This window comes from Nuphar pumila, chromosome 3 (genome assembly GCF_984573655.1).
Source record: "Nuphar pumila chromosome 3, dmNupPumi1.hap1.1, whole genome shotgun sequence".
Taxonomy (NCBI): Eukaryota; Viridiplantae; Streptophyta; class Magnoliopsida; order Nymphaeales; family Nymphaeaceae; genus Nuphar; species Nuphar pumila.
In genome coordinates, this window is record NC_143251.1 from 77,446,854 (window position 1) to 77,472,169 (window position 25,316).

The following is a 25,316-nucleotide window of genomic DNA, read 5'->3' on the forward strand; positions in this document are numbered from 1 at the left end:
ACAAGGTCGGTTTGTGGCTCGTGAATCTGCGGCGGAGGAAATAGTACGTGGCCTCAGCGGAAGGTTTAATCGTGGCACCAACTTAGATGGACAGTGTCATGGCACCAGGAGAACAAAATACACGTGTACACCCCCAACAACAACAACAGCTCCATCACTCAAAGTAAGCGGTGGTGGTGGAGTTTGCAACAAGACATTCCAAAAGGGGGCGGAAGAGAAAAAACAGGAACATGACACAACAAAGACGAAGACGTGTGGACGACAAAAAACAAAACAAAAAACTTTGCGTGGCAAAAAAATGCAGAGCACGAAACATGGCAACAACTCAAATGACGTCATATGGGGTTAACCGGCAGAAGCTAAGAAGCACACAAAACCTCAAACTCCCACAAACCCGGACCACAGGCTCCGTCTCATTCAGCCCCCGTAGTAGCATATTGTTAGATGCATGATGAAAGCCGAACCGATCCATTTGCACCCCTAACCTACCTAATATTTTAGACCAACTTAGTGGCAAAGGTCAGATGGATCGGATTTAGTAAGGGATCTGTTCTGAATATGAGGGATATTAATTGCTGTTCACGAACTTCAGAGCAAGGTCCAGATGTGCCTTCATATCATAATTGGATTTTGGTTTTGTGTTCTTAACTTCTTTCTTCCTACTCATCCAATTCCAGTGTTGTTACAATGTACATGTCCGTTTCCTGATTCAAACTTTGCTTCATCAGATCTCATTCGGATGTGGACCCGGGTTTAAATCCATTGCTGCACTGCACACTTTTCTCATCATAATTCAGATCCGGCCCGTATCCGATCCGTTTACAGCTCCACCTTTTTTTATCCAGATCCGGTCCATACCTGTTGGGACCTGGGACACTCGTCACCTGCAGCAACTTGTCGTCGGAACAATTTGGGCTTCGGGCTACCCGAAATTGTTCATCTTCTTCTTCTTCTTCATCTCTTTCTCTGTCTCTTCGTAGCGACAATGGTGAAGGGTTCCGGTCTCTACCCTAACATCGGGAAGAAAGCCAGAGGTAATTTTCCGGTTTTGTTTGTTTGTTTGTTTAAACTATTTCTTCATTTTCTTATTTTACTTTAATTTTCTTCTCTTTTCAGATCTTCTGTACAAGGATTACCACCGCGATCAGAATTTCACTCTCACTGCCTACACAGCGACTGGCGTTGTGAGTCTCCACTCTGTATTCTCTTTCCTTTTTTTTTTTGGGATTTTATATGCGGTAGAGTTTGTTGTTTTGTTTTAATGAGGGTTCTGCGTGGTTTGTATTGTTAGTTTTTTTGTGGCATTGTGATGATCATGCTCTAGGTTATGCTTCTTCTTCTTATTCATCGTCGTCTTCTTTTTCTTCCTTTTTGGTATGGTTAGGGCTCCCTTCATCCGGATCACAAGGCAAGTTTCTGCCAGAGAATGGCGCCAATTCGGCGTTTTTTGTTCTTGCATTAAGCATCATTCTACTTCGCTTCGCGGGGTTCTGATGTCCGAAGTCTCGAAGATCGATTTGGATTAGGGTTTTGGATTTAACAGATGTGATTTTTTCTCATATTAGGGGTTTCCTCTTGAGGTGTTGCTTTTTTTTTCATTATGTTGATCTTCGGTTTCACTGTTGGCGCTTTGTTTCTACAGGCTAAATTATGCATTTCTTTGTTTTCTTTCCACTTTCGTTTTAAGTCTGATTCAGATTGACGTTCGGTCGTTTGGCATGCTTTTCTTTTTCTTTTTCATGTTTTTCATCCATTTTAGCAGCCAACTTCTAATCCGAACCCTGCAGTAGCCATTTTGATGAGGTAGTAAGGGGCTCGGGGTTATAAATTTTGATTCCTGATTATTTTGTACTGGAATGTTACCTTAATGAGCATGCAAGTTTTTGCAAATCATAGTTTTCAGGTGGATGTTCTTTTGGGGTACTTTGAGCTTTTGTGTTCATAATGATGCATCCTTCTCTGTTCATCGCTTTCCATTTCCTGTTCTGGATTAGCTAGAGTTTATAGCTTGGCAAGTTTTGGATTATCATTTTTAGATTCTCAAGGACTGTTTGTTGGTGTCATCTTGTGTTAAGATCTCCGCAAACCATGGCCAACCATATTTTAAGGGCCTTACAATTAGATTTGACTTAATATATGAACTTTAGTTGTGCATTGGAATGTGTTATTTCTTTCTATAACATTACATTTTTGTTTTCCTTTTTTTGTGGGTTTTCTGTTTAGTGTTTGTATGATGCTCCAAGATGAAGGTTTGCTTTGTTTTATTTGCTTGTTTTTCAAACATTTAAATTGGATCCATGTCATATGAACTGGCTTCGCTTGAAGAAACATGGATTATCATGTTATTGACTCTGGGTTCAGTTTGACAGACGTGCAAACTTTTGTTCTTTTGATCCTGTGTGAATTATTTCGCTTTGAGCCACTTATGGTTTATGACCATGCACTTGCTTTTTGTTCTTTTTTCCTTCGTCTCCCTCCTTTTCATATCAGTTATGGTCTGTTTCATCTTAATGCCATCAGAGTCTGAAACATGTAAGGTTTCTATGTTTTGTTCATTTTGATTTTACTTTGTTGTATACCTTATGGTTTGAACATTGATATGGGTCTTGGTGTTGGAAATTTTGAAGCTTAAAAATGTGGAACTATATGCGTATATTTGCATACCTTTGTGTGTGTGTGCACGTGCACATGTCAGAAAATCAATTATGGTTGTGTTATACTCTCTTATGTTGTTGGATCTAGGCCCCAAATGTTAGAAATAACCTTAGATATGTGTTTTGCAAGGTTACTATGCTAGTAAATGTAGCATTACCCATATTGTATGAGATTCAATTGTCTAGATGGTGAAAAATAAGCAGGTCATAATTCCTGAATGTAAGCATGGTTTATAAATGGAGAAAACTCCAAAATATCACAATATATTGAAAAAGCTTTGAAATGAAATTACTGTAATATTATCATCATATTTTCCTTCAGAAAATTATTTTCCAATTATTATTTTAAAATAACTTGAGGTCTTTTCAAGGAAAAACTATTTGTTTAGATTCACCCAAGAAAAACTCTTACCTATGTCACACGGACTCTTCTAACAGTGCACCACACCCTCCCCACACCCAAGTTTTTTTAAAGTGCCGCACCCACACCCACACCCGCACCCGCACCGGCACCCACACCCTCACCCTCACCCTCACCCTCACCCTCACCCTCACCCTCACCCGCACCTATGTGACATAGACTCTTACCAATACTGTTGTTGTATTAACATTGGTGATATGTTTTAGATAAAATTTGTCAAAGTTAATCATAGAAAAGTTTTTTTACCTAAAGACAAAAAGAAGTGAAGTGCCAAAGCAAAAAGTACAAAGCTATTGTGTATAAAATGTTTATTTCTCACGTTACTGCAGTTATTGCCAAGTTTTGGATGTAAACACACATCTCTCTCTCTCTCTCTCTCTCTCTCTATATATATATATATATATATATATATAAGGATAATATTTGCGTATGGCAACCTGATCATCCAATCCAACTGGAAATCATGGGTGTGAGCCATCAATTAAATGTAATCTCACAGATGCATTCAGCATTGTTTGTTTGCTAAGGAACACACCTTGGATTGTGCCTTTTCAACATAGAAGCATGATTTTTTGAGCCACAAAACTTTTGAATATTGTGGGCCGTTTATTTTTAGGCCATTGGGAAACTCACTTGCACGTCATAATTGCACAACCAAAACCTGTTTCTTGCCAAACAAACCTTGTAGATCTCATCTGTAGTTTGGTCAGACAAAAAGATGGTGGAAAAATGGCATTTTGTACTCATTATGATATTTGGTAACCTGACCAAATATCAACCATATACTATGTCACATGGGTGCGGGTGCGGGGGTGCCGCACTTTAAAAAAGCTTGGGTGCGGGGCTGCGACAAAAAAAAAATAAAATAAATATATATATATATATATATATATATATATATATAAAGTCCAAAAGTTGGACATAAATGACCCTGGGTGTGGTCAACGCACCCAGGGTTAGTTGTCTCATCTCTTCGAGGAAAACCCACGATTTTACAAAAAAAAAAAAATGGACCCAGACTCGGACCGGAACCGAGTCCAAGGAAAACCCTTTAATTTTTTTTTTAACGCCTGCACTGATAAGGGAAAACCCTACTGATCATTTTTTCCTCCCTCTACTGATAAGGGAAACCCCTTTGGGGTTTCCCGATTTGTGTCCTCCCGTGCCCTTTAAATCACGCAAGGGTGAGGGGGAAGCCCTCACCCCTGCGCTCCTCCTCCTCTCCCTCTCGATTGTGCATTCTCTCTCGCTCCCGGCGTGCGACCGAACCCCTGCGCCGACGACGACACCAACTCTCTCTCAAGTACGCATCTCCTTCTCTTCTTCTTTTCTTCTTTGTCTCCTTCTGTTTGTCGAAGGGCCGGCAGGAGGCCGACTGCTCCCTGCCGTGCCCTCCCCCTTTCTCTTTGCGTTCATCGGAAGGCCGGCGGCCCCTTGTCGTGTCCTTCCCCTCTCTCTCTCTCTCTGCGTTAGCCAGAAGAAAAGTTGGGACACAAATGATCTTGGGTGCGTTGACCGCACCCAGGGTCCTGTTGACCGCACTGGGTGCCGCACCCGCACCCGCATCGCATTGCGTCGACGTGGGTGCGACACCCAGTTTGTCGAGTCCTTGTGACATAGACCATATATATATATGGGTTAATATTCGGTGCTATTGAGGGCACAATACTATTTTGTATAAATCACTTTCTTTTTATATCTTTTCTATTTTTTTGTAGATCGGACCTTATGGATGTGATCTACAAGTTTTGTTTAGTAAAAAATACGCTTTGAATTATGACTTTGACATGTAATCAGATTTCTTAAAAGCTTAAAAAATCAACGACCCACAATGCACTGAATTTTCATGACCCAAAAATCATATATTTAGATCGAAATAACATGATCCAAGGTTTGATCCTTAGCAAACAAACCACACTGAACATATCTATGTGGTCAGATTGGGCCGATAATGCTTGTACTTATGATTTTCAGCTCAATAGTTCTGTTCCTTCAATAGCACCAAATATTAACCCTATATACGTGTGTGTGTGTGTGTGTGTGTGTGTGTGTGTGTGTGTGTGTGTGTGTGTGTGTGTGTGTGTGTGTGTGTGTGCCACCATAACAAAATTTACTGGTTGGAGAAGTGATGGCTTCCAATATTACATAGTTTGCTCTACTGTCCATTATCCATAATGTAATGCAAAGTGTATAATGAAGATTGGGAAGTTGAATATTTATTACCAATTTTGTTGTGAATAATTTGTTTGCACTTTGCAATGACATTAGCATTTATAGCTTCAACAAGTTTATTCATCAATATGGAATATTTAAATTTTTTAAGTTCACCTAATATATTTTTTGCTTCTCTCTCTCTCTCTCAAACATGTCCCACACTTGCACTTGCATTCATTTATTGAGATTTAACTCCATTAATCTTTAACGATTAGAACATCAGGCAAGGAACCATGACAATGTGATCCTGGAATGCAGGTATTGCAGAGAGACATGCATATGTACACATGAACACATGAAATGAGTATGAGAAAAATAGAAAGTTCAAGATATTAGCTTTATGACGCTATTTCTTGCTAGACATTTCTTGATTGGTGTATGCCATTTCACATAGATAGGGATGCGAGTACGAGACATGATGCAGGTATGCTTGGAACAACACGACAGTTCTCAAAATTTATTTGGACACGAGGACACAGACACCTATAATTCTTAATCTAAAGCAATAAAACATGAATATTATCTCAAGTACAAAACATTGAACAATTCTAAATCTTTATAATTAAAACATCAAAATATCAAATACTAAAACTAAGTTGAAATTGAAATGTGATGTAATTGATGGCAATTTTTAAAAGAAAAAGAACCCAAGTGAATATAAAATAATTAAATAAATAATCAGGATTATAAAAAGAATTTGGTTCTGTATCTGACATTGGTTTGACTGTGTCCACGAAGCGACCTGGTATGTCTGAGTGTCATGTCATTTTGTGTTGACATTGGATACACATACTAAGTGAAGTTTTCACCTGTCATGGGGTATATGCTGTTATGTGTTATCATTATGGGCCTTCTGGCTGTTTAACATTGTGATCTATTCAACTTTATGTGGAATACTGTGTTTGTTACCATTATTAGTCTTACCATGCTGATGGAATAACTCTAGGCTAATATTTTGCAATCTTATTTGTCAAATCACATCTATGTTCTGAGATTTGTAATCTATTCTTTTGGAGCTTTGACGGAAGTGCAAACTCAAGTGTTTCTTACTAGTACTGTTGGCAATCTTTCTTCTTATGCTTTTTGCTGGTTATACATTCCAAGTGCTGTATCTCTTTTCTTTTCAGCAATTATTTTCTCGATTATCTATCATTCTTCCATTTGGTTGCATTTTCTGTTGTCATGTTCAATCTGATGGAGCAAAAAATGCTTGAATATATATATATATATCTATCTATCACCGTCACCGATATTTTGAATACATCGTGATATTATCGGCAATTTCAAGCTTGCCGATAATATCGGGAATATAGTGCAATATTTTCAAAATATCGGCAAATAAAAAATATCACGATATTTTTGAGTTTTTTTAAGTTTGCATTTCCTATTTTTTATTTCTTTTATATTTTAAAACCTTTAAAACATGTTTCTTTATATTTTTGAAAGAAAAATAATACAAAACTTATTATTTTCTTAGGTTTTTTGTTGTTATTGAAAAGACGTCATTCACGACTGGGGATTCAGACCCAATTCATCTTGTTTATTAAAACACATGCTCATTAATGGCATGTTGTAATTTTTGTATATTATGTAATGGGTATTTTCGTACCCTAATCACTGTACTTGTGCATACTTAATGAGAAGCAAAACCGCAGACCCTTATTGGGTTTCTTCTACAGCCATTAGAGCCTCTCTCTCCTCCCTCGTCACTTTCTCACATGGTATCATAGCAAGGATCCTCTCTCCAACGTCTTCTTCCAAGGTATTCTTTTTTTCTCTCCTTGAATTTATTGAATCTCTCAACCAACGTATTCTGCAGAATATTTCTTTCCAGTTAACGTATTCTGTTTTTCTCTATTTCTAAAGTCTGCATCTAATCTCTCTTTCCACATTTAATCGTCACCCACCATTAATCGTCATCCCTCTTATTCTAAAATCTGCACTTTCTAAAGTCTGCATCCCACGTCTATTTGCACCTTCTTTTTTTTCTCACACTGTTTGACATTATGAAATTTCATATGGTCACTTAAGAGCAAATCCTTTGCGTGATTTCGTAAGTTGTTCCTCATTTTCTTCAGAAAGGTAAGGACAGATTCTGATCTGAGTAAAATATCAGATTTCCTTTCTTTACATTTTAGAATAATGTTACATCCAAAAATCAGATTCAGCTCTTTGCATTTTTTGAAAAGAAAAATACGTTACATCCAAATAACGTGTTTCTGTTTTGCATTTCATTGACTGATCTTTATTCGGATCAGTTTACTGCATAACTTTGTTTTTTGTCTCAGGTCTGCTGTAAAAAAAAGCAACCGAGTTTCGAGTTCTCTGAAATTACGTATTGGTTTTGACTTTTATTTCTGACTTCTTTTGTTCTACTCCAGTATTGTTTCTCACTCTATCTTGCTTTCGCCTTCAATCACCTATGGATTCTTTTTCTTCTTCTCAATCTGTCCTTTCTTCCAACTTTCTTAGCCAACTTGTATGTGAAAAACTGAATAACTCCAATTTTCTCACCTGGAAAAGACAAATCATCCCCTTCATAAGAAGTTAGGATCTTTCTGGACATCTAGATGACTCTGTTTCTTTTCCTCCAAAGTTCATATCATAAGATGACAAGACTGGGGAGGGGGACACTTCCATTACTTTTGTCAGAAATCCAGAATATATATCCTGGATGAAGCGAGATTAGGCTTTGGTTGCCTGCATCACTTCCACACTGTCACAGGAGGTGCTTGTGGCAATCCCGATGACTGCACAACTATGCAGTTATGGCATTGTCTCATTCAGACGTATTCTCAAGTTTCTCATGCTAGAGTTTTTTTTTAAAGAAAGAATTTCAAATGCTGAGAAAGGACTCCATGACTGTCATGGAGTACTTAAACAAAATGAAAACCAGCACAGATCAGTTGGCCATCGTGGGTTACGCGGTCAGTGACAAAGATATGGTGCAACAAACCTTGAGCGGGCTGGGACCCGATTATCATATGATTGTTACTTCCTTGCTGTGTCTGCCATACTTACCTACATTTGAAGATCTTCGTGCTAAGATCTTACAATATGAGATGACTTTGAAAAGATTCTTTGAAGGTAATCACAACCCCATTGGAGCCCACGACGTTCTTGCCACAGGAGTCACCTATGGTCGAGGACGTGGCAGGTATGAATCTCGAGAAAGAGGAGGTCAAGAGAGGAATGGACAAGGAACTCATGGAATATTACCTACTCCCAGTATGCCTCATAATCGACAAAGGCAAAGGACAATACCTACCTGCTTTCTCTGCAACAAAAAGGGGCACATAAAGGCAAATTGCTGGTTTAACCCGCAAAATAAAGGAAAGCAATTGGAGACAAGAAAGGGAACAGATACATTGAAAAATAGTGGAGAAGTCAAAGAACTGTTATTGTTTGTTTTGGCTGAATTAAATATCAAACAGAATGATCAATGCACTTGGTATGTTGATTCTGGTGCAGCCACTCATGTCACTCGTGATGCTGGTAAGCTCCTAAATCTTGTTCCTTATGTTGGTAGAAATAGTATAATCACTGGAGATGGGTCTCACCACCATATTTCGTATATTGAAAATTCTGTAATTCCTATGTTCAATTCGTCTCTTGCTCTTTCAAATGTCATCCATGCTCCTAATATCAACAAAAATATTGTTTCTGTCTCTAAGCTTGTAGATGACATTAATGCTTAAGTTGAGTTTACTCCTTTCTCTGTTTGTGTTAAGGACCTTCACACGAGAGAAACGTTCGCTGAAGGAAAATAACAAGGGAATATGTATGTGTTCCAAGAGAATCCTTCCTCTCGTATTCAGTCTGTTGATTCCACCTTCAAGCTCACATCATCATCCTCAGTTCTTCCTGAGAGTGTTTTTAATCTTTCTGAATATATTGAGCCAAATCTTTGGCATGATCGTCTGGGTCATTGTAGTAGTCATTTTATTGATAAACTTGTTTCAAGTAGTCTTATTCCCAACTTAAGTCTAAGTTTAAGTGTCAGCAATAAAAAATGTTCTAGTTGTCTTCAGTGTGAGAGTCATGTTCTTCCTTTTCATTCCATTAATAAAAGAGCTTCAAGACCATTTGATATTATATGTTCTGATGTTTGGGGTCCGGCTCCAGTTTCTTCCATGTTCGGCACTAGATATTATCTCATCTTTGTTGATAGTTATTCTCGATATACATGGATCTTTTTTATGAAAAGTAAATCTGAAACCTTTAAGTTATTTCAGAACTTTCATTCTTTTGTTCAAAATCAATTCTCTGAGAATATCATGTTTCCAATGTGATGGAGGGGGTGAATTCTCTTCAAATGACTTTATTAGTTTCCTCCGGACAAATGGGATAAGTAGGCATGTGTCTTGCCCTCATACACCTCAACAGAATGAGATTGCTGAATGGAAGTATCGCCATATTGTTGAGAGTGCAATGAGCATGATAGTAATCTTTCAATTACCTTCTGGACAAAAGCCTTTCATACAACAGTTTATGTCATAAATCGATTGCCCATGAACATCTTGGAAAACAAATCACCCTATTTTTCTTTGCATGGTGTGCATCCAAATTATCATGATTTGTGTGTATTCGGGTGTGTATGTTATGTTCATGTTGACAGTTCAATGCGACATAAGTTTCAGGATAAGGCCTTAAAGTGCAGATTCATTGGGTACGCTGATGATTACAAAGGCTACAAATGTTATGATCCCGTAAGCAAGCACATCAAAATATCCAGAAATGTTGTGTTTGACGAATCAAAATTTGGTCATAATGCTATCACTCCTCCTGAAATTGAAGTTTATCACCCTTGGTTGAACTCAGATCTCTTTTCTAGTATTGATGATGTTTGTTCCCCTGAATGTTATCAAAGAGATGAGGGAAACATATCTATTGCTAAGCAAAGAACTCAGGAAAGTGTGATTTCTGAGTCACCATCGGCCCCAGAAAGGTATAAAGGCATTGTTTACTCTCAACATGAGAAGGAGATACCCTTCAGCTCTAATCAGGAACTGAATCCTCCTGTTTCCATTCAATCACCTGTTCACATAAGGTCTACCCGATCCACACGATCGAAATGTAGTTGGGTCAAAGTGGGTGTATAAGATAAAGTATAAGCCAGATGGTACTATCGAGCGATACAAGGCTAGGCTGGTTGCTAAAGCCTTCACACGAGCAAAGACAAGATTATGATAAGACTTTCAGTCCGGTCGTGAAAATGAGCACTATCCGCATGCACCAGTGGTCTCTCAGCCAACTGGATGTGAAAAATGCGTTTCTACATGAAACTCTAAATGAGGAAGTATACATGGAGACCCACTGGGTATGCAGAAGGAAACTCTAAAGAATACGTGTGCAGGTTAAAGAGAGCTATATATGGTCTGAAGCAAGCATCTCGATCTTGGTTTGAGAGTTTTTCTTGAAGTAAAAAAATATGGCTTTATCTTTTCATATTCAAATGCAAAGATGTAGTTACCCTGTTATTGATATATGTTGATGACATTATCATTACAGGTAACTCTATTGAACATATTGAACATGTTAAAGAACTTCTGAATCATAGATTCAAGATGAAGGATCTTGGTAGACTGCGATACTTTCTTGGAGTAGAGGTTGACAGGACTGCTGAAGACATGACACTTACTCAATATAAGTATACCATTGATGTTCTTAGTAAGGCAGATATGACTAATTGCAAGCCTCTAAGCACACCCAGTGTACTTCATCAGAAACTCAGTTCCCAAGATGGAGATTTGTATGAGGACCCTACAGGATATCGCAGGATACTATGAATGCTTCAATATTTTACCTTCACTCGGCCTGACATTGTCTATTCTGTCAAGTAGGTATTTCAGTTCATGCATGAACCACATATTGGGCATATGGAAGCTGTTAAACGCATTCTTCGATATTTGAAGGGAACTATTGGAGATGGTCTTCTGTACAGAAAGAGTATGCATGGCCATCACATGCACGAACTTCTTACTTACACAGATGCAGATTGGGCAGGAGATCCAGATGAGCGTAGGTCAGTTTCAGGATTCTGTATTTTTATTGGCCTAAATCTTGTCTCCTGTAGCAATAGAAAACAAAAGACCATAGCCAGGTCGAGCACAAAAGCTAAATATAGATCACTGGCAGTGGCTACAGCTGAAGTAACATGGATCAAACATCTGTTGACAGAAGTAGGAGAACCGATTTTCAAAAGCGTTCTCTTGTGTGACAATCAAAGTGCTATCAATGTCATTCAATCCCATCTACCACAGTCGTGCCAAGCATATTGAAATTGATCAACATTTTGTAAGACAAAAGGTCAAAGAAAAGGAAATTGAACCAGAATACGTTCTGACTGCTGATCAAGTTGCTGACTTGTTTACAAAAGGATTTATCAAGGACATATTTTGGATGTTAAAAGGCAAGTTGTTCATGGTTCAAAACCATGTACAACTTGAGGGAGGGTGAAAAGACGTCATTCATGATTGGATCCTTACCCAATTCATCTTGTTTATTAAACCACATGCTCATTAATGACATGTTGTAATTTTTGTATATTATGTAATGGGTATTTTCGTACCCTAATCACTGTACCTGTGCATACTTAATGAGAAGCAAAACCGCAAACCCTTATTGGGTTTCTTCTGCAGCCATCAGAGCCTCTCTCTCCTCCCTGCTTTCTCACAATTATTTATATTTTTTTTAATTTTTTAAACTCTTGAGATTTTCCTGAGATATTCCCGAGATTTATCAACTTTTGAAAATCTCTCTAAGAAATATCCTCCCCGAGAAATTACCTTTAACGACACAGGTGGCTATGATATATATATATATATATATATATATATATATATATATATATATATATATATATATATATATATATATATATATATAGGTTCTTCCTAACTGTCCATACAATGAGTGCTGATTTTTCATGTTTTAGGTCATGTTTGGTAAATCAGACCCTACAGATGTGTTCAACATGATTCATTTGCTAGAAATTGACTGTTGGATTTTATTTTTTCGGTGAAAAGTATGATTTGATAGTCTTTATTTTTATGACATTTCTTAGTCATTTATTTTGGAAGCCTTATAAAAACCTACTCACATGTCATAATTGGATGATCCAAAAGCCTGTTCCTACTAAACAAACCATGTATATCACAGAATTAAAAAATGCAAATTAAGGCTGTCCACACTTCCTATTTGGAGGAACCGACCTCATTATGTATATAAACTGGGGTTAACATTTGGTCATGTCATCATTACATACGAATTAGTTTTTTTTTTCATTGTTTTATTGTTGTTTTTTCATGAAACTAAGTTTACGGATGTGATCTACATGTTTAGGTTAGTGGGAATCAGCTCTTAGATCGTCCGATTATGATGTGTAGGCATGATTTTATGAGCCTTGAAACATCAATGGCTTATAATGTATGATATCTTCTTGGCTCATAAAATCGTACTTTTTTTTTATCAAAAAGCACGATCCAATGGCCGATCTCTGGCATTTGAACCATGCTTCATGAGATTCGGACTCATGCAAGTGAGAATGAATCACATTGGCATAGCTAAACGAATATCAGAAAATAAGTGATGAGAAACTGACTCTTGTTTGCCTTTGCAAATAAGAGCCATTTTCTCATTCACGTGAGAATCACAACTGAAATAATCCTCAATAGGGTTCGGAAGCCATTTAGGAGGTTATCCTTCCAAATATGGTTGGCCTTAAGGACCCCAATTATAGCTAGTCTATGAAACATCACATTACAAGCCTTATCAGTCCAGCTGCATTTGGATCTCTTGAAGCTGAGTAGTGCACCAACTAAGCTGGTCTCTTTCTGAAATCGACGTCCTCGTCCTTCAATCATATGGTTAACTGCTGATACCACATCTTTTCGAGAAGATTCCAAAACTATTTGTCATATAGACTGTAATATCAAAAAAAAAAAAATTGGTTTGGGCCGGATCCGGATCCGACCCGGGCCACAGACCCTCGCTGTCATTAAAAGACAGCGAGGCAGGCGGGAGGAGGGTTACGAAACCCCCCCTCACCGCCACTCGCTCTCTGTCTCTCCGTTTCTCTCTCTCGCTCGTCCACGGTCACCGACGCCGGCGACCCCCGACAGCCGCCGCCACCGACATCGGCAACCCCCGACAGCCGCCGCCACCGACATCGGCAACCCCCCCTTTCCTTCCGTCGAGCTCCTCTTCGGCGAGCTTCCTCCGAAAACCCCCTGGTGCGCCATCTCTTCTCTCTCTCTCCCTCACTTCTCTGTGTGGCCACGGGAGGGGTCAAACCCCCTCCCTGTGCCCCCTTTTTGCAGGGGAGGGGCCCGACACCCCTCCCTGCTCTCCGTTATGGTAGGGGAGAGGGCTGAGCCTCCTCCCTTCTTCCGTTACGGCAGGGGAGGGGCTGAGCCCCCTCCTTGCTTCCGTTACGGTAGGGGAGGGGCCGAGCCCCTCCTCCCTGCCCCTTTTAGTTGCACCAGCAGGGGCCATTGGCCCCTGCCTTTCCGTGTGCCAGCAGGGGCCGATGGGCCCCTGCCTTCCTTTTTGCGAGCCAGCAGGGGCTTATGGCCCCTGCCTTACTTGTTGCCAGCAGGGGCCATCGGCCCCTGCCTTGTTGCCAGCAGGGGCCGATGGGCCCCTGCCTCTCTTTTTGCCAGCCAGCAGGGGCTTATGGCCCCTGCTTTTCTGTTTGCCAGCAGGGGCCATCAGCCCCTGCCTTGTAGCCAGCAGGGGCCATCGGCCCCTGCCTTCTTGCCAGCAGGGGCCGATGGGCCCCTATCTTTCTTTTGCCAGCAGGGGCCATCGGCCCCTGCCTTTCTTTTGTTGCCAGCTGGGGCCGATGGGCCCCTGTCTTTCTTTTTGCCAGCAGGGGCCATCGGCCCCTGCCTTTCTTTTTGTTGCCAGCAGGGGCCGATGGCCCCCTGCCCTTTGTGCGCGAGCCTATACCCTTGGCCGACAGGCCCGGGAAATCTTTGGAAGCTACATCGTGATGGGGACAGATCATTACAATTGTTGGTCTCCAACGAGGAATTCCTAGTAACGTGAGTCATCTGCTCGCATGGGCTACATCCCTCTTTTGGCAGCTAGAGTCATTTGATCCTGCCCCATCTTCTTTTCGAGTCAATTGGGACGGTTGGCCCCAACCCTATGTATCGGAAAAGTCGAGTCTTTGCCTTGCTTTTGCTTTTGTCAGAGTTTGCTTGTTAATATCGCATATTTGCAGCTACGACGGATCCCACTCGCGCTCCGCGACCCGAGCCGTCAATCGTGTACGTCCGCAAACGTCAGCAAGCTCGTAACCCTCCAAGGTAGGGGAAGATTGCACGGAAGACTTGGATAATTGAATTAAGTTCAATTAAACTAAAAGCGACCATTGAATGAATATATATATATATATATATATATACAAATATATATATATATATTTATACGAGTATCCACTTCACTCAAGGATGTGGTTTCGCAATCCTTGCCCTTTTACCTTGCCGTCGCGCTCTGCGCCTAGGCTCTTGCTTTTGCATATGTGTTGGTATTGCCTTGTTATTGCAGATGACGTGCAGGTTCTTGCTCTTTGCGGATGCCTTAAGGGCATCCTCGTGGAAGATGCAAGGAGCATTTACCACTCTCCCTCTTGCGACAAGAGTTTAGTCGGGAGCGAGCGAACTTCTTAGCGGGTGTTCTGTTGAGAAACCCGTATCCCGTCTATCGAGGCCGGTATCGAGTCACGCGAGACATGTAGATACCCCGATAGCGGATGTGATTCGAGATAATCACATGCATCATGTTGGCACAAGGTACTGCTGTTTCAAAAGATAGAGTAAAGTTGATAAACTTTACATCTTTGTGAAACACTCCTGTTGAGGCTTCTATTGAGGAGCTATACCCCCTTTATCCTAGAGTACTTGTAGTCGTGCAAGACACGTCTAGTACTGCGATGATCGGATGAGACGGTCGTGCGACCTCAAACAACGCTAAATGCAAACTGTTGTAATCACATAAATGGCCTCACATTCGCCTTCACAGGCAAGATGCTCGAGTGGTTTAAAGACTACAGCATAGAATGGGTCGTTAGTTAAGCAACCCCTAACGCACCCGTTCGCTTCTGGTTGTCTGTCAAGGGAGAGGACAGATCGGTACAAAAACTCCAATGGACAGGTTGTTAACAACCACCCCACGGGCAAAGATCCGGCCTCCCCAGTCATTGGAGTTAGGGGAAAGGGGCTACAATAGTTAGCTCAACACTTCTGCAGAAGTTGGATGCATCCGTGGCACTGCTTTTCAGCCTCTGGGGAATCCTCTCTCGGCTAAAGCCGTCCCCTTTGGAGCGGACTCAACTAGCTATTCGGGTTATTGAAAATACATAGAATAATAGACGCCCGAACTAGTCTCAGTTGTTTCTATGTTTTGCCTGCGCGTACCCGCAGGCCAGTAATATCGGAATATCAAGTCTGTTCACATTGGTTGCTGGGCCGTGAGACTCGCTTGCACCACCGACTCGCTTGCACTACTGATTCGCTGTACTACTGATTCGTTGCACTACTGATTCACTGCACTACCGCTGCACTACTGATTCGTTGCACTACTGATTCGCTGCACTACTGACTCGCTTGCACTACTGATTCACTTGCACTACTTATTCACTTGCACTACTTACGCGTTTGCACTAGCTATCTGCATGCATTGCTTACATGTTTAACTGCATATTTGCTTTAAACTGCGTAACCTACTGAATTAAATTACATAATTCAGTTCCTTGTAGTCTCTCTTGTGCACCTACTAGTTTTTCGCGAAACTAACCCATTCTATGGGTACAGGTGATGATTAGGTACACCACAGGCGATGGCGCGATGGCAAGATGGCTCCAAGACGTTCTTCTTCCTGCTCTTAGCTCGCGTCCTGTTGTTTGGGGTTTTGTAACGGATTTTCCTTGGGATATCCGAATTTTGTACTATTTGGAGAACTTCTTAAATGAAAGTGGCTTTTCCAAGTGTTTCCAGTAGCATGTGTTGTGCGTTTTGGTTCTTTTAGCTAACGCGCTCAAAGTTGTCAGCTTGTCTTTTTGAAATTAATAAAAGTATAGTCTTCCGCTGATTTCGTAAACCATCTCTGAGATGAAGAGATTCCTTTTTAGTCTCTTGTCTGTTTTTTTTTTCGAAAGGTTTGCAAGCTTGAAATTTTGGGGTGTTACATAGACTATAGTCCAACTTTTTATGGATAACCATTGAAGATCCTTTTTTTATCTTAGAAAAGAATCAAAGCCATGTTGGCTTTGATCACAGATTGGGAAGCTGTGAAAATTGTCCTTGAAAATGTATATCACATGATTAACATTCTCAGGTACAAGTTTCTATTGTTTGCTTTGTTGTGATTTTGGGTTCTGCTAATGTGTGGTGATGTCATCTGATGTCATTGCTTTTGCAAATTCTCAGTTGAACATCTAATGCTTGTGAAAGTTGGTCATGGGTCTAACACGTGACCAACTTTCACAAGTTAGAAGGCCTTGAGATTCATAAAGGAGAATCACCTTCACATAGCTAAACTTTCTCATGTTTGCAATGCCTTGTGATTTTTTCTTTGATTATGATTCAAAATCACAAGAAGCTGTGGAAATACTAACACTGGGTATTAGATAAAAAGTGATTTACCCTAATAGCTGCCCTTCCATATGGATTTTGGTAAGATTTCAAAACCTGCTTCCTATCGTGGGAAATACAATATTAAAATTGGCGATGGTGCTCTCCATCCTATCTTTCATGCTGAAAATGTTCTCTTCCCATTACCTAATTTTTCCTTGATTTTATCTGATGTTTACCATTCTTTCAGTATTGTTAAAAATATTGTTTTCGTTTCTAAACTCGTGGATGATACTAATTCTTCTGTCGAATTTATTCCTTCTTCTGTATGTGTCAAGGACCTTCTCACGAAGAGGACGCTCGTTGAAGGAGAATGACAGTAAAATATGTATGTTCTCAAGAAAGCCTCTTTTACTCGTGATGATTGTTAAAATATAGTATGCGTATGGATTTGGATCCAGATCCATACGCACGTTAAATAAAACACATGCACAATGCTGTTTCATTAATGGCATTCCTGTAATACTTCTGTAACATCGTCTTATTGTATATTTGCTCATTTTTATAAGGCTTAGGGCTTGGAGGTCGAGTGATTGTGCGCTGCCCTAGCCATTGTGCATCTCCCTCTCTGTCTCTTTTCTTGTTTCCTGTGAAAGCTGAACCACACACGAAATCTCATATGGTATCAGAGCTGTGGTTGCAGAACCCTATTGGAGGCGTGTTCAGCGAGATCTGAAGAAACAGGTTTTGATACATCTCTTCGTTTATTCTTCATCTTTCCCCTTTTTAACTTCTGCTACTTGTTCTTTTTCTGATTCTCGTTCATTCTCCTTCTTCGTAGTACTCGTTATCATCATCATCATCATCATCTGTCTCTCTTCTTCATCATTAACGACTGCTGCAACCATTTCACCATTAACGTCTTTCCTCGACATCAACGACTGCGCCATCACTTCTAAGTGTTCTCCTCTCTGATTGCAGTCTCTTTGCTCTTTTATTGCAAACAAACCGACTGCAGTTTTTTTTCTCTTTGATTGTTTTCCACATTCCAGAAGTTTTCCTTTTTTATTGTTGTTTTAGTGTTCTCTGTGCAACGCCTATAGGTAGAATAACAGTTTACAATCTCGATTCTGAATCTGCAAAAAAAGAAAAGAAAAAGAAGAAGAAAGTAATTTCCTTTCAAGATATTGGTAGCACAGGTACATGCTTTATTGAAGTTCTACTGATTGATTAAGTGATCTCAAATCTGTTTGTTTCTTTTCATTCGTCTTGTTTGCTTATTCATTGTCCCATTGATATGGGTTACTCCTCGTCATCCAGTCCCTCTGCAAATTTTTTGAGTCAGCTCGTTAAAAAAAAACTTACTCATTCTAATTTTTTGACCTGGAAGAGGCAAATACTTCCTTTTATACGGAGTCAGGATCTCGATGAACATCTGGATAGTTTAGTTCCTATACCACACGACTTATTTTGCAGGAAACCAAGGATGAGAAGGGTGACATAATTACCATTTCTATTAAGAATCCAGAGTATACAACTTGGAGGAAGCGAGATAAGTCTTTGGTTGCTTATATTACGTCAACACTCTCTCAAGAAGTGTTGGTTACTCTTTCAGATGATTGCACTGCGGCAGATCTGTGGAGTAAGCTGTCTCAGACATACTCTCAGATATCAAAAGCCCAAGTTATGTACTTAAAAAATGAGTTTCAAGTGCGAAACGAGTCAACCCTCGGTATAGAAAAGCGAGTGCGGCCATGACTATTGAGAGGTGGCTGGTCTGTCGACTTCCCCATCTCCTCATAAGCTGAACTATTCTGATATCCATGTAATTCAGTCCATCGGGAAAGAAAGCTAATCCCACCGTGCACAGAACCATCGCATGCTGAATTCTCTCTCGAGCTGTTCTGCACAACGAGCTGACTTCCACAAATGTCCCATACTGTCTGTAGATTTCGAGCAGGTCCACATATTCATTTCCATCTTCTTCAATTAGAGGCCAAGACTTGCGTCCCGTCATGCGAGCTAAGGCATCTTTAGGGTCCAGACCCTTGACATTAATCAAAAACTGTTTCTCCAATGGATCTCCAGGCTGACCGGCTGGCTCGGGCAATCCCATAATCTTTGAAAATTCATCCATCAGTATTGTCATCTCGCCCCACGGAAACCAGAAGGTAGAAGTGCTCGGATTCCACCGTTCTGCTAGTGCATGGATCAAGTTGTCGTTGACTGTCTGCTTTCCCACTGCGGACGCCAATTCTAGCCCACAATCGTCCAAGTGGTCCGGAAACATACGAGAGAAATTCTTGAACCATAAATAGTACCACCGGGGAAAGAAGGATCCGGTGCTGAGGACTCGATGCTCGGGAAGACTTTGTCGCACCTCGTAGGAGATGTGACCCTCACGGAAGACTGAATCAAGCTGACTGGATGCCATCAGACTGAAAGACATAGAAAATTGGAATAAGACTTGGGAAAATACAGGAATTTTGAAATATAATTGCAGGCAGGATAAAAATAAAGTAGAAAAGTCGAGATCCAGAAGACAGGAAAGATGGAAAATCACCTGGAGTTTTGAAGGAAATTATGGGAAATTTGGAAAATCGTCCAGGGTTTGATGAAATATGAAGAAATAAATGGAAAATCGTCCAGGGTTTACAACATGGACAGTACATGGACATAGATTGGGGAATTTTGAGAAAATCGTCCAGTATTTTAGAAAATTGGGAAAATATGGAAAATAACAAAGAAATGACTATAAAACATTCAATTACAACAAGTATGCACATACAACATTCCCTAAAAGCTGACTCTAGATGCACAAATTTTGAAATGGCTGTAGGACCTTAATCCTAACTCTAAGGTTCAAATCAACTGTATCCAATCCAGTTATGCCTATATACTCAAGCCAAGGCTCGATGTACGTGGCATAAAATCAATTTCTCCGGTTCTAGGTTCAAGTTTTCCAACATCCTTGAGCACCTGCCGATATACGTTGGACTATGGCCCTTGGTACGTGGCAGGGGGTTTTCACCCAAATAAGTGGCCCAGTTGTGAGGCTCTGTCCCGAACTATGGTTCTGGAAGAGAGCCCAGCAACGTGAAGACCGGGATAATATAGGTAGGGTGATTTTTGAAATATGAGCACATGCAAGAAAACAGAGGGCTCTAAGTCCTATAGAGATAGATTTTGAAAAAAATTTGAAGAAGCATATATTGTTTTCATACAATTCCTAAATTGAGGAGTGTTGTATTAGACCTAAGTCTATGTGAGCATGAATAATTCTCCTCAATATGGTCCTACCAAACCATACCTAGTCTATATGCATTCCATGTCAGCTGGGTTCAAGCCTAGGCTCCTAGGTTCACATGATATCATAAAGCAAAGCTGACATTCCATGGAAATCGATTTTGACAATTTGAACTAAGTAGAGCATTAGATTGATCAGGCGAAGACAAGTCCCATCACGGTCGCCAAACCTATTATCATCGCAAAATTTTTAACTTTTGCGAGTCAAACTGACCTTTGAAAAAGATTTTGAAAATAACTCGCCTCCGTTTTTAAAATGCGGGATAATTCCGAAGAATGGGACTCGCCTGTCGGTACGAGGTTCTACCGTTCCTGTCACCTTTAACAGGGGTAATTGAACCAAGGATCAATCTACTGCTCTGCTCTATTCAACTTGTCTAAATCATATTCTAATTTCTAAATGCACATAGAATCAGGCATGTGCTATGAATTTTCAGAAAATGCACATTTGAAAACATGATGTTTGCTTTGAATGATTGAAATATTTAGAATAGATATCACATGGAAAATCGTGAATTGGGATTTGAAATATACTTCTGAGAGAAGTAAAAATCTATTTTGAGGAATCCTTGACATTTGGTGAAAATCGATTCTGAGAGACTTGGTTTCTCTGAATTCAAACTTGGAAATTGAAATTCTAACTTAGAAAATTTGAATTTGGAACTTGAGAAATACTTGAAATATCATTGGCAAATCCACATTTTGAGAAAATCGATTTTTGAATAAGACTTAGAAGGATTTTGATTTCTCTAACTTCAAACTTTGAAATTGACTGCATAACTTGGAAAATTGAGTTTATGAACTTGAGAAACACTTGAAATATTCTTTGAAATTCAATGCTTTTGGGAAAATCGATTTTGCTATAAGACTTGGGGGATTTTGAGGAATTCAATTTCATTGACTTGGAATTTGAATTGGAATTGACAAATGCATGAAATGAATGAATATGAATTTGAGAAATACTTTTTTGTATTTTGAGAAATGCAGTGCATTTTGAAGTTAGCCTAAGAGTGTAGGCTGGATGTGGCTAATGTGAAGATCATAAATCTAAGTATCATTCGTATTCTGACTATGGCCATAAATACAAATTCCACCAAGTTTATAAACTTCATAAAAGCTAGTGCATGTGCCATTCGTGTAGACCATGGTGAGTTTGAATATGCATGAATCATCATCCATCACACATTGAAATTATAAAAATAAACTATATGCAATGCAACCTAAGCTAAGCAGGAAATGTAAATTCTTATTCCAAAGTTTAATTACAAATTACATCACTATTGAAATTTAAATACATAAAAAAATAAAGTCTTCAATGTACCTGCAAAACTAGAAAACTTGTTAGTGAATATATGTTGGCTTTTCTAGGTTTATCCAGTAATATCTAGAAATTACTGGATTTTGCTAGATATAAGCCTTTTCCTTGATTCCCTTAAATAAAAATGATAAAGATATGAAATCAAATTGAACAAATGATGAATATAAGATATGGAATTTCGAAATTGGGGTCCAAATGACCAAAATACCCCTAATAACAAGACTATGGCCTTGAAATTAGGGTTTTTTAGAAAGATATTTTGATAAAATGCAAGTTTTGAAATTTGAATGAAATAAGTTAAGCTAAATATGATGTGACATGCTTGAATATGTGAAAATTAGGGTTAGGGATTTCGAAATTGAGGTCAAATGACCAAATTGCCCCCGATAGCAAGACTATGGCCTTGAAATCAGGGTTTTCTGAAATAGATTTTGGTAAAAACTTAGGTTTTATGCACTAAATGAAATCAAATGAGCATAAAATTAAACCTAAAGCATACTAATATGATTATGAATATGATTAAACCCTGAAACTATATGCTTATGCACGAAAATCCAATAATATCACAAAAAATATGATTTTAACAGTGTTTTTTTTATCTTTCAGGTATCCTGTTTTGCAATTTTATTAATTCAGACATCAAATGGATTCCAAAATCCATAAAAATTGGTACCTGCACTTGTTATAACCCTAGTTTTGACTTAGAATTATAAAAATAAATTTTTGACATTAAATTAACCCGAAAATTACATCAAACCCTAAAAATATGCTATTTTTGACCTAATTTATCAACCAGTTTCAATCCAAGACCCGAACCAGGGGTCAAATCTCCATGAAAATTTATGAAATTTTACAGAGACTAACTAAGAAGAAAAACAGAGATTTCCCAATTTACAGATCGGAAAAAGCATCTCCGGTTAGGGAGAAACCCTTTCGGAAATCTGAGCTAAAATATATCACTTTCAACAGGGATTAAAACGGCTACTTCAGATTGAAAATATAGACATAAATAGCAATCCTAAACAAAAATCTCTGAAATTTTAGTGGTGAACAGTAGACAGAAAAATAGCAATACTCACTTTTTACAGATCATGAATCAGATCTGTGGTTTGAGATTTATGACTAACACAAGTTTGATTAGGGTTTTGGTAAACCCTAACGAGTTCTAAATTTAAAAACAGATTTTCTGAAAGGGGAAAAATACTAAAAAGTGATCAAAAAATCCGAAAATTTCACAGCAGACATATCTACTCAATGTGAATCCATAGCACTTTACAGATCTAAAATCGGATATAAGATGAGATAAATATCATAACAGCAAGTTACCTTCTTGATTTTAACCACGATTTTAAAGCTTTAAAAACCCGATTTGATGTCTGATTTTTTTTACAAGGTTCCCGAGATCCAAAACCTCTGATTTTTCTAAAGTAACTCAATAACTCATGCATGCATCACATATAAAAAAATCAGAAATAAACAATGAGTACTTCAATCCGAAATAACATTATCTTTACTGTTCTAAACCTAAAACACACAGAAATTTAAGAAACTTGAAAAACCATGCATTAACTAATGTAAATCCATAAAATAAACCATAAAACAGTAAATAAAATTATTTCTATGCTATATAACGTAAAACAAATATCAATAAACCATGAAAATAAAATAAAAACAGGGAATCAATGGCTGGAATTCAATATCACCTTTAAAACATAGTTTTAACCCATTAAAAGGGTAAATCATGTATTTTATTGGTTAATAATGTAAAGAATCATATTAAAATTAATTCTAATGGATTAAAATCCCTGTAAAATACACCAAACAAGGTTAGATCACCTTCTTGGACCGTTCTTGCTGGTTCTTGATCGTTCTTGAGGTGAAACCATGGTTGAATCCATGTAATAGGAGGTATTAATGGCTAAATTCATGTTTAAATTAACAAAAGTATTAAATAAACTAAAGAATTTAAAAGAAATAAATACCTTGGAGTTGTAGCAATGGAGGAAGGGCTGGAGAGGAGAGAGAAACTCCAAGAATCCCAAGGAGAGCAAGTTGGGAAAATCGACCCCCTTATGCTCCTTTTTATAATAAAAAATTAGGTTAAAAATTAAAAGAAATTGAAAATTTTTGGACTCTCTAAAGGGGGGGCAATTTTTGGGTGGAAAGACCTAACTACCCCTAACCTAACTTATCTAAACTAATGCCTAATTAACCCCTAGACTTTCCTAAAAAATCCCCAAATGTAATGCCACTTGGCATTTTCTACATTTGGTTTTTTAAAACACCTTTAAAAACCTTTAAAAACACTAGTTTTAAAAACTAACTTTCAAAATGAGTTTTTCAAAATGGTTTTGACTCTTCTAAACCTCTAACATTAACCAAGACATCAACTAACCCTAGTCTAGCCCTGACTGACTCGAATATGGCGCCACCCCGAGTGGGCCCTACTTGAGTTTTTTTCTTTTTTTTCCAAAAAGCGATTTTAAACTTGAAATTGAAGGAGTTTTCAAAAGCAAACTTGAAATTCAAAGTTTTGAAATGTCATAGGGTTCTAACTGAGTCAGAACTCCTCTGGATATGGTGCCAACTGAGTGGGCCCACATCGAATTTTGGAAATTTTGAAATAAACACTGAAAATGGCTTTGAAAAAGGGTTAAAATCGACATTTGAAATTCAAGATCTTTGAAAATAGGGTCTCAAGCGAACTGGAACTCTGAGTTAGAGTCCTGAACTCTTAAGACTCTGAGATTTTAAATTTTAGAATTTAAATGAAAGAATTTTCGAAAGATTTTATCGAGAAATGATGAAATAAGTCAGAAAACACAGTCAGGGTTAGACTCCTAACTCGACCGAACTCTAAAATAGAGTCCTGAACTAACTGGACTCTGTAAAATGACCTAAATTTTGAAAACAACCGAAAAAGACTGAAGATGGAAGTAAACAGACTTCAAAACAGATTTTTGACTGGATTTGGACTCTGGGACAGAGTCCTGATCGAACTGAAACTTTCAAAAATTTGAGAAATTTGATGAATAGAGAAATTCAGAAGCGACCCCATCTCAATGGGTCTCATCTGAGAATTGAAATCGATTGAAATTTGAATTTAACATGAATCCAGATCGTTTTCTAAGAAAGTATTTCAAAATATAAGGTTTTGAGGGTTGGAAAATGACAAAATGTTGAATAAAAACCCAGGTTTTAAAATTGTTTTTGAAAGAAAAGTTGTAAAACTCAAATCTGGATTGAATGTTTTAAAAACTGGAGTGCTGGATCTCAAGAATGAGATGCAATGACATGCAATGCTATGCAATGCAATGAGATGGTATGCCGAATGCATGCAATGATATGCAATGACACATGAAATGTAAGCACTGGATAAGAGTGAAAATTTGGGGTGTTTACAGATGCCCCTCTTTGCTACTAAGCCGGTTGAAAGCCGAGCTTAGTGGCAAAGAAAACACACCGAATTTGGATTATAAAAATGCCCCAGTTAGATGAATCTGACTGGGTATGAAAGAATTAATTCAAATGATGATATTAGATATGAAATGGAGAATAAGGACAAAATTTTACTTCAAAAAGAAATGAGATTCAGGTTTTGCCCTTTAACCTGGATGGGACGGGAAATACCTCGTATGGAACGAAGCTCAGGCTTAACCCTTAACCTGATTGGGAAATGAAATACCTCATCACGTGAGGCTCAGGTTTGTACCCTTGACCTGATTGGGTGGAAATGAAATACCTCATCAAAGGAGGCCCAGGTTTATATCCTTAACCTGATTGGGAAGAAAATGGACGGGATCCTCGAAAGAAGAGACCGTGAT

At 38.7% G+C, this 25,316-nt stretch overlaps 1 protein-coding gene across 2 annotated transcripts in view; it reads left to right on the top strand.

The window, feature by feature from the left end:
• The first annotated feature begins 854 nt into the window (after positions 1-854).
• Positions 855-25,316, top strand: part of LOC149843060 (NADH dehydrogenase [ubiquinone] flavoprotein 1, mitochondrial) — a 48,427-nt gene continuing 23,965 nt past the window's right edge. Inside the window, exons 1-3 of one of the 2 annotated variants that reach the window (XM_089999570.1) lie at positions 855-1,034; positions 1,117-1,184; positions 1,385-1,408. In XM_089999570.1, the coding sequence (XP_089855696.1) occupies positions 986-1,034; positions 1,117-1,184; positions 1,385-1,408 (141 nt within the window). In that variant the 5' untranslated portion in view covers positions 855-985. The remainder of the gene's footprint in view (positions 1,035-1,116; positions 1,185-1,384; positions 1,409-25,316) is intronic. The other variant, XM_089999571.1, reaches the window with a different exon arrangement.